Source organism: Peromyscus eremicus, chromosome 19, assembly GCF_949786415.1.
Source record: "Peromyscus eremicus chromosome 19, PerEre_H2_v1, whole genome shotgun sequence".
In the NCBI taxonomy this organism is placed as follows: Eukaryota; Metazoa; Chordata; class Mammalia; order Rodentia; family Cricetidae; genus Peromyscus; species Peromyscus eremicus.
The window spans coordinates 40,813,257-40,824,210 of NC_081435.1; the positions used below are offsets into that span (position 1 = coordinate 40,813,257).

General features: G+C 39.4%; 1 protein-coding gene across 2 annotated transcripts in view; it reads left to right on the forward strand.

The window, feature by feature from the left end:
• Znf475 (zinc finger protein 475) overlaps positions 1-9,313 on the forward strand; it is a 48,160-nt gene extending 38,847 nt beyond the window's left edge. For both annotated transcript variants that reach the window (XM_059246340.1, XM_059246341.1), the window contains 2 exons: positions 5,667-5,847; positions 9,146-9,313. In XM_059246340.1, coding sequence (XP_059102323.1) covers positions 5,667-5,847; positions 9,146-9,297 — 333 coding nt within the window. In that variant the 3' untranslated portion in view covers positions 9,298-9,313. The remainder of the gene's footprint in view (positions 1-5,666; positions 5,848-9,145) is intronic.
• The last annotated feature ends 1,641 nt before the right edge of the window (positions 9,314-10,954 follow it).

Consider the following 10,954-nt stretch of genomic DNA (forward strand, 5'->3'; position numbering starts at 1 on the left):
CCCGTCAAAGCCATTTCTTCCTGCAAACACTGAAAAAGAACTCAGCTAGTAAATCCTTGCTAATCAGGATAATGGCATTGACCACAAGCCACAGATTGCTCAATTAAATTTGGGACTAACAGTAGTGAAGTTAAGGAAAAATGAATCCAGTCATCTTATCACTGTTCAGACCCACCCGGGAGCATTTTCTCCTCAGCCACAGCTGGGTTGCCTATACTTCCCTATAGTATGGCATAGCGGGAAGATGTTCAAACCTGAGACTATAGAGTATGCTACAGGTCAGCTGAAGTTCAACCCCAAATACCTCTCAAAAGAGCACTGTTGGACATCGTCCCCTCTGACGGAGGTCATTTTCTCCCACATCTTTTGCAGTTCTTCTTAGAGTGTCTTTTGGCCTCTGGGTCAGCCTGTTTGCTCACAACTTCCCCCCCACAGAGGAAACGTTATGACAGTTTGATGGGAATGTCTTCATTTAGGAACCATGCCATTGATTTTGCTCGTTACGCTTGGTTAAATGCTGCATTTGGCTTGTAATCCAGGTTCCATACGGAGTCTTAATAAATGCATTCTTCTCAAAGTAAAATGAACAACTTCTTATTTTTTTCAACTGAAAAACCTGTATTTAATTAACCTTCCAAATGAATAAACATGGAAAGAAAGCACAGGGAACTTCGAGGTGTCTCAAAAATTATGGCTTATGCTTTATACTTTCTCATATGTCTTGAATTCCCTGCTTCCCAAGTCACTTTTCATGGGCCATATGACTCTGCACGGCATGAAAGCATGACAAGCAAGCACCTGGTTATTTCGATGAACACAGTCTGATGGTATCATTTAGTGCTCAATAAAAATATTATACCTCAAATAAAATGCACATTTCAGGAAGGCTCTCCAATTTCGGTTTTAATTGGCCTCTTAATTTGCTGTTTAGTCTTCTAGGATCTATTTTGCTTCTGGTAGTCAGAAATCATAATAGTGGTTTGTTTTTTGTTTTGTTTTTTGTTGTGACCATGTTTTGTGTTTTTTCCATTTCAGGAGGCTGACCAGTAGCTATGGTGAAAGGCGGGCTGATTCTAAAACATACATTTTTTTTTTTTGCCATGTTTTATTTCCCCAAAGGATAAAATACCATCTACTTAATTTGTTTCTGTCTCCATGCCTCCCAGTCCTACCAGAGAACATATGGGAAAAGGGGCCTTTAATGCTGCCGGAATCTCTTCCAACTCTATTTAATTAGGTCATTTTTGCTTTAGTTGGTGAGTCTCTTTCCTAATTGAATCACTATCACATTCCCACAGTACCCAGCCCCATCATTTTAATACTTGATTTCCTGGAATCTGAGTCTCTTGGTTCCCTGAAGATCACATTACCTAGGAGATGAAGTTCATCTTTGTGAGTTCTAACAACCCTGACTTTCCTGCAACTACCTTTAAGTAACTTTGTCCATTTCTTCTTTCTTCCCTTTCCTCTGAGCTCCGCATCTGCAGTCCATGCTTCATCCCCTTTCTCTGCCGGTGGAGAAGGACCCTACTTTCTAATCATATAAACAAGCCTTTCCTGACTTTACTCAGCTCTCCCTTCCTTCCTTCAAGCTTTTTGAGAGCACCCCCTTTTCCTAGCTCTGCTGTTGAATGTCTCACAATCGAGGTTTATGTGGTTAGCTAGTACAGGAATCAAAACGGTTTAGTTTTTTTCTTTACCCTTTCTGCTCCATCAGGGCTGAACATGCACCAATCACTGACGTATGACCTAGCAGTGAATATGACATCTTTTTCTCATCTCCCAACTCTTTCTGTAACATTTTACAGCGTGATGACTCCACCTTGCTGCAAGCCAGGAAGGAATGTTTCCAAAATTCTGATGGCTCTTTTCTCTCCGTGTCTCATTTCCTAAATTGAAAATTTGAACCTTTCTCTGTATTTTTTAATCTGTAGTTTCATATTTTCAATATTCTTATTACAGACATTCTACTTGTATTTTCTTCTCCATACTCTCTCTAATCCCTTTATCTGGAATTTTCCTATTTAAAATACCCTTTTCTCCGAGAATAGTTCCCAAAACTATTAACACTGAATTGCAGGCCTACATTTCCTGTTTTGGCTGGGTTTACTGAGGTTAAATTCTATGAATCCATCAATCTCCTCAGGCCCAGAACACAATCAATGTTTTCCTCTTTCTTCCATTGCTTTTGCTCATTTCTCCCTTTCTGTCCCTGGCTGTCATCTTGCAGCATAAAATATTGCCATTTCTGGTCCCAATATTCCCTCATCTGCAGAGCAGCCACTTATGAGATCTCATAGTCATCTTGGCCTGGTAGCTACAAGCCATCAGGCTAATATCCCTGACACACAAGTATGGCTTAGTCCCTGCTGAATGACCCCAGCCACAGTAAAAGGCAGATCTCAGCACAGCTTTCCCGGTTCTCCATGGCCCTGCAGCTTGTTACCGCTCTGACTCAAGCTTCCCACACTGAACATAAGGCGTTATCTTTCTCTCCCTGTCACACAGAGTATTTTCCCCCATTCTTTCACTTGAAACCTATTTGCATGTTTGTGTTCATAAAACGGATTTCTCGTAATAAAAACACAAAGGTTGATGCTGTCTTTTTATCTAGCCTGAAAAATGTGTTCTCTTTTACTTTTATTACCTTTTTTGTTGTTGGTGGTTTTTGGTTTCTTGAGACAGAGTTTCTCCGTCTGTCCTGGATCTCACTCTGTAGACCAGGCTGGCCTCAAACTCACAGAGATCTGGCTGGCTTTGCCTCTGAGTGCTGGGATTAAAGGTGTGTGCCACCACTGCCTGGCTACTTTTATTACTTTTAATTTGTATTCTTCTGGCTTTTGAGACAGAGTCTAGCTCTTTATCCTCAGCTGGACTAGAACTCATTATGTAGATTGGGCTGGCCTTGAATTCATGGCAATCTTCCTATTTCCAACTTACAGTTACTAGGATTGGGTATGAGCCACTGTGCCCAGCAACATGTCTTTTAATTGTGTTGTTTAGTCTATTTATATTCACTGCAATTATCGATTACTTTTCAAGGAAAAAAATATATATATAGTGAGAGGCAGAAGGGTAAGCAATAATAAGAGTAGTGCCCTAGCCAATTATTGACATATTTGATCTTATTTCTACCTGTCTTCCTGTTTTAATGCTATTAATCACCATATTTTGGTGGGTTGATGTTTTCATTTCTCTCTTATTATCCTTGGGGGATCGGTTAATTTACCATATTTGGAGTTTGGTTGGCCATTTACTTTTTGATTTTAGGTTCTCTCCTTGTATATATCTGTATGAAATAGTGGCTACTATATACATTAAAATAAACACCTTTGACCCATAATATTCATATTCAAAAACTATTTCAAAAAATATAATCAAATTAATAATTATCTCACTGAGTTTTGTTCCACTCTGTGTTCTTGCTGACTATAACTTGTTTCATACATATATACTATAAACTCTGTCTTAGATACTTTTGCCTCAAGTAGCCCATTATTTAAGAGACTTAATATTCTGTATGGCAAAGCTATGAGTATTCCAAAGCTTATTTTATTGACTGACCTGCTATTTTTATAGTATTCCCCCATCGTTTCTTACAGAACTAAACTATTTGCTATTATTTCCTCTTGCCATTTAAAACTTCTCTTAGAATTTTTGGCTCAACAAGTCTATCAGCAGTGAATTCTTTACCTGTTCCTCTACACAGAGATACTTTTATTTCATTTTCAGTTTTTTGAAGACCATTTTTTACTGGACTGAAGTTCCAAATTGACATTGTCTTGTAGTAGGATAATTTAGTTTTGTTTTCTCTTATCATTTAAAAAAATGTCAGGTCGTTATTTTGTGGCCTCCATTTTTTTTTTTCTTCAAAGAATCCACAAAAGGGAATAAATGGAAAAGAAGGAAGCCTGTATGGTATGCAATAGATATGGAACAATTTTACTAAGAACTTCTGGAAAACTGTATGAAATTAGCCTTAGTGAAGTATTTATCTACCAACTCTCATCTGTATTAGCTACTCTTCTTATTGTTGTGATCAAATACTGGACAAGAAGCAATTTAATGGAGGGTTAATTTTGACTAAGATTTGCAGATACATTCGCCCACAGCAGAAACAGGGAACTTCTTCAATGACACACCCAGGGTGTGTCTCCTAGGTAATTCCAAATCTAATGACGTTGACAACAAAAATAAATGATCATGTCACTCTTTGTCAACCTGATACTGAACACATCACTTTCAAGCTATTGCATTCCACCCCTGGCCTCAAAGGCTCCTACTTTTCCTATAATGAAGAGTCCATAAAGAGTCATAGCACTCTCAACACTGTTCAAAAGCCAAGTTCAAAGCCCATCAGAGACTTGATAATTTCTTACCTGTGAATCCTTGTAAAATAAAAAAGCCACAAATTTCTAATGTGCAATGACAGAATATGCATTCCCATTCCAAAAGGAAGAAACTGGAATAGCAAGTGAAGACTGGGCCAGAGAAACACTAAAACAAGCAGGGCAAATACGAATCGCTGCAGCTCTTTGTCCCATCATCAAGAGATTTATTTACTTATTTAGCTTTTATTTATTTATTTATTTATTTATTTATTTATTTATTTATTTATCTGTCTGTGTGTGCGAGTGCCACAATGTGCATATGAGGGCTAGAGGACAACTTGCCAGAGTTAATCCTCTCCTTCCAATGTGTGGATTCCAGGAATCCAACTCAGGTTGATCAGGCTTGGTGGTAAACCCTTGTATTCATTGAGTTCTCTCGTCTCCAACTCTGAGGCTCCTTATGGTGTCCTATGGGATGTCAGATACAACCCACACTTAGAGTATCTTCCCTCCTCAGAGGAAACTCCCTCAAAAACATACTCAGAGGTGTGTCTCCCAGGTGATTCCAGATCCAGTCAAGTTGTCAATAAAGATCACCGTGAAAAGGCTGGGTATGGATCTACCAACTTGATCAGCGGTCTTGCCTGTAGTAGATCTTACTCCAGACTCAGAAACAGGTGAAGGTGCTTGCAGTAGAAAGAAGCTGACATGAGAGAATGTGAACAGGCCTAAGTCCCCTGCCTCTGATGACACTTTCATTTTCAGTAATGTTGGCACATTAGCTCTTCATGTTACTGAGAGGAGAACTCTAGCCTCACTTCCTGTTGCATCTCCTGGCATTATAACTCAGATGTAAGGGTTAGAAAATCAATTCATCTCATAAACAATGAAAATGCCTCTCAGACAATACAATATGAAGAATTCTGGTTGACCCTTTTTTATTCTCTTCCAAGCTCATATTCAATCATGTAACAACATAGTTTGATCTCTTTATTACCACAGAAGTCAAATTCTCCAGACTGGTTGGAGTTTTATTTTTTATTTTGTGTGTGTGTGTGTGTGTGTGTGTGTGTGTGTGTGTGTGTGTGTGCATGACACATGCAGGCATGCATCCGTGCCTGCAGATGCCTGTGGAATCCAGAAGGTGTTGGATCCACTGAAGTTATAGGCAGTTGTGACTTGCTGGAAACTGAATTCAGGTCTTCTGCGAGAGCAGCAAGTACTCTTAGTCGCTAAGCTATCTCTCCAGCTCTGATAACCGGAATTAAAAATAATAATTTTCAAGTGAAATTTCCACATGCATCCTTTATCTAATGGGTTTTATATTATTTTCAGCCAACAATGATAAGGCGTCCACCAACAGTTGTTTGTTACATCTGTGGCCGTGAATATGGGACCAAATCTATTAGCATCCATGAGCCACAATGTCTGAAAAAATGGCATAATGAAAACAATTTGTTGCCTAAAGAACTAAAGAGACCAGAACCGAAAAAACCAGAAGTTAGAGTCATTACTGGTAAGTTCTTAGAAAAAAATATTTGGAAAACTGACTATTTTTTTCTTACTAGTCCTAGCATCTGAAATCAGCACTTATGGTCTAGACAAAGTCGGATTGGATTTTTAAAAGACATTCTGGAATGTCTTTACAGTCTTGTCTTCAGATGCTGAGACATAAAGACAGTATGTCCTGGCAACACCTTGTGAGAGGTACCCATGGGAATTTACCATATTTTCCTAAAGTTATTTTTATATATTATCACACATAATATTTTAAAAACCATGAAGCTTAAAGATGTCTGGGAATATATACAGCTTTGTTTTCATTTATAAATGTGCCTTGATTTCCTCATGGAGCAGGAGTACCAAATTCAAATGCTCACAGGGTCTACTAGTCAGGTTACAGGACTGAAGAACCTGTTTCCTCTGTGAACACAAAGGAAAGGCACTCTCATCCAGCTGCTGCCGTCATTAAGAAATCTAGCCCAAGACATTCATATTTTCCAATAAATGCAAATGAAACCAGAAATCTAGACAACTGGATGGAATGTCCAGATTTTTTTTTCAATCAGTAATTTATAAAGTGCTATCCAACCCAAGTGGAGGAGGATCTGTACTGTCTCATGTGAAGGTCACAGAGTGCTGGGTTCCCAGAGTATGAACAGAGTTGAAAGAAAAATATACATATATGTTATATTACAAATTACACGTTATTATTTAGATAACAGTATATATTATGTGATATTTTATATTATATATAAAATACAATATATATTATGCACAATAAAGATAATATGTAATAATTATATTATACATAATTATATGATATATTATACATTATATTATACTTTAAATTATATATTTATATCAAATGTATTATACATTAAACATGTAATTTAATACATAATATAATATACGATAATATATTATATATCATGATATATTATTATATATTATATGTACATTATATATTTATGTTATATTACATGTGATTTTTTTCACTGCATATGTAAATATATTTACATAATTGCCATGCAAGTTCAGTCTCAATTATCATATTTCTATCATTAATGTTTTTTTCATTTGATTTTCTTATTCATTAGAGGTTATTTTTTATTAACAGATGCATCTTTCAAGTATTTTTCCCTGTGTAGCTAAAGGTACTGCACGGGCTGTTTAGCATTGGCTAGTTCACAGCACTCCTTAAGGTGTGATCCAAGAAGAGTATGACAACCATAGAGTGAAATCTAGATTGTTATAACGAGTTGTAGATGCTATTGAAACTCAACTAGTCACAGCCCTCGGCAAGAAGAGACTTTGTAGAAAGGTTGGAAAAGAATTCAAAATGAGTATCTTGGGGCTGGAGAGATGGCTCAGAGGTAAAGAGCACTGCCTGCTCTTGGAAGAGGACCTGGGTTCTGTTCCCAGCATCCACATGGCAGCTCACAATCATCCCTAACTCCAGTTCTGCAAGTTCTGGCACCCTCTTCTGACCCCAAGGCATCACAAACAAGTATGGTGCATATACATACATGCAGGCAAAAAACCTGTATACATAAAACAAATTTAAAAAAAAAAAAGAAAAAGAAAATATCCACCACTGAAATCATAGTATTTGTCTCTAGAGAGACTACATGCCTTTTCCTAGAACTTCTCATTTGGTACCCAAAATAATCATTCCCAATGCTCTGCATCGTTTTTTTCTGCTTGGTCTTTATCATCACATGGCTTTATCATCACAAGTGTGAATAGCTTGAAAATCCCTGCAAGTGGGTGTCTCACTGTCGTCCACTGTTGACAGAGAGCAGGGTAGTTCCTATCATTTCACCTGCCTACAGTTGTTCTTTGGGCTTCACGCTACTTTTATCTTTGAAGGTACCCTTCTTTTCTAGGTAAATAGAATTGGCTTCCTCTCGTACAGTTACTGAGTTCAAATAACTCTTTTCCTGGATCCACAGTTAAAGTTCTATGCAGGAACACTGCCATGAAAAAGTCAGAGCTATCCTTTTCTTTACAGTATTCAAAGCACTCAAAACACGCATTCGTGTGCTGGAGAGATGGCTCAGCCATTAAGTGCACACACTGCTCTTGCAGGGACCTGAGTTCACTGCACCCATGTCTAGCACCTTGCAATTGCCTGCAACTCTCGCTACAGGGTATCCAGCATCTCTGGTCCCCACAGGCATCTGCATTCAAGTACACACACACACACGCACGCGCGCGCACGCACACACACACACACACACACACACACACACACAAATAAAAGCAAATCTTTAAACATACATCCATAATCTGTATAATCGTGATACTTGCTTTATCTAAAGGAGAAATACCAGGCTACACAGGGTTGAAATCTCCATTAAAAGAAGGCATGCTAAGAATCTAAAGGTTTGTCATGGTTGTGTGAACCATTAAGATAGAAATCGAATGAACACAGGCTAGTGTTTAGTGAAGTAACATCCGCTGGCCAATGATAAAAACAGATACATTTTGAGTGCCTGGTCACATTTGAGGGGCCTATTTTGGGAGATTCTAGGACATAGTCAATTTAATGTACTAAAGTCATTCTATTTAAACATGGCTTATTAAAGTTAAACCCCACATTGTTCACCTAAAATAAAGCCATATGCTTTTGCTCTCCCAGGCCCCGCCAAAAAAGATTACACATCTCTCGGCTCTCCCTTTGTTTCCTGAAGGCCAGTTCTCTTCCCCTCAACTTGTTTGTGTTCTTCTCTTTAATTACTTAAAGATCATCTGAGTTTATGACCACGAAGAGACGACTTTTTGTTTTGTTTTGTTTTGTTGTTGTTTTTTTTAGGGTAGACTTCATCTTAAATTCACTTTCAGTTGTCAGTGTGGGTCTCTGAAAACATTCCAGGGGAGAATCGCATAGAATGAAAATACAAACACGCATTCCTTTCCCGGTGGAAGCTTATATTTAGAACCAACGGAAAGGAAGCCAAACATTATAGATTTGCAAGATAACAGCGTGTAAGCAAAGATGTTCGTAATGAGCGAAGAGTGCATATCATAACAAGAAACTCTCTTTCCCTTTTTCAAAAGCCTCCAGTTCGTAGCTAAATCTAATCAACCCCTGCAGGAATGCTCAACCCTATTTATTTACTATATTTATTTATTAATTTCTGCCAAAGTCACACGATTTGCTTGAGAATGCCAGTCCAGGGGTATTTCCTGCGACTGTTTTCCATAAATAGTAGAACATGGCTCCCTTGAATGGAAACTAACACATTTCACCTTTCCATTTTCCTTTTTAAAAAATATTTCCCTCTTTCTCTTACTTTTTTTCTTTGCAGCCAAGGGGTTCTATGATCTTGACGCCTTAAACGAAGCTGCTTGGGCAAGTGCCCAGAGCCAATTGGTTCCCTGCGACGTTTGTGGGAGGACCTTCCTGCCAGACAGACTGATAGTTCACCAGCGATCCTGTAAACCTAAAGCCGCCAAGTAAAGCTCTTTCCTCAGCACCGAGTGTTACAGGAGTGAATGTCTTCAAAAGGAGGGGGGGGGGGGGGGCGGAGTATTAGTGGGGAGGTGGAGAGAGGATGCTAGGAGAACCTGTGTTGACTGAGCCTGAGTGCTGGCCCAGCCCAGAAGGCCAGCTCTGTGCAGAGGCAGCCAGGCTCATTCCTGCTGTTAGGGGACCACAGTCACACTGTTTGTCAGGCGGAATTACTAGCAGGTGGCTTCTCATCAGAGCGGGAAGTTTTGTCTAAAGGACGTTTCTCAGGCAGTTGTTGCCAGTTTTCTCCCATTCTAGTTTCCTCAACAAGGTTCGTACCTCAGAGTGAGGCCTGCGCCGAGCAAACAGAGGCTGAAACCGGCAATTTGAGGCAACTCCAGCTTGTAGGCTGAATGGATTTCCTTCCCATTCCTTTTGCTTTCTGGCCCATGGGTACTTTTACACCGAGTTACTGATTGAGAAGTTTCTTTTCCCTGTAGAATCATTTGACAGGATACATAAACTCAAAATGGCTGAAGATGTAAAAAGAACCGTGTTTAACTCTTACTGTTTCTAACAGCAAGAAATGCTTCTGAGTTACTGCCTAGCCAAAAGCTCCAGCCTCATGTGTCAGGAGACCTCTGCGACACTATTCATCAAAACGGGTGGAGGCTAGCTCCTTCCTCCTGTAGAGGTCTAGCAAGGGTTCGTTGTACCTTCTCTGGGTTTTATAGGTTCTTCGTTGTTGATTCTAAAAGCCTGCCAGGAAGTTCTGTGCCTCCCCACCCAGGCCCATGCACCGTGAGTGGGTTGTGAAAGAACTTTGTATCTTAGAGTCCTTGAATGTGTTTTAATCCAGGCAGGGCTCTCCCGGATGGAGGCTTGGGGCCAGAGAGGTGTGCTCTGCCCAGGAAATTCTGCTCTCCCAGGCAGTGTGGCTTTGCCTAGACGCCCAGCATTCTACTTGGGACCTTTGTTCGTGATTGGGCTGAATTCCAGGACCATGAGGATCCACCTGCTTCCTGCAATCCTTGCCTTCATGAGCTTACAAAGCACATCCAGTTATAAATCCTAGGCAAGTCCGTTCAACCTAATATTTTGGTACCATATTTACTTATTATCTGGGGTTGGGTTAGGATAATTGTGCCAATCATCCTGCTTTCTTTTCTATCTGCCAAAGGAAGCAAGAGATGAACTTTTTTTAAAAGCCCAGAGATCTCTGACACAAGAATCTTGCGGAAAAAGTTGGCATTTAGTGACTCATAGTTGGTGTCTCCTTTCTTTCAGTTTGTTAACCTAAATGATGGAATGTAGCACACTCAAGTGAGTGTGGCGCCAGGAGCTGCGTTAAGGCCTTCGTATACCGCAGTCTAGGTACATCTTATATCAGCTCCGTGAGCCGATGGAATTATGTTTATTTTACAAATCAGGGAACCAATACTTAGACTAAACAGCTAATTTAGGGGAACACCAAGATTGAGTTAAGCAACAGAATAAAGAAACAGACTTAGGACTTGTTGAGATTTCAAGCCCACTATATATCTATTGCTGTTTCTGACAAATATCATCACCATAAGATTATGGTTATCTGTACAAATATAAACGACCTGACAAAGGAGACATTTCTCCCACACTGTCCACTAACTAAGGCAAACAAGAATCTTGG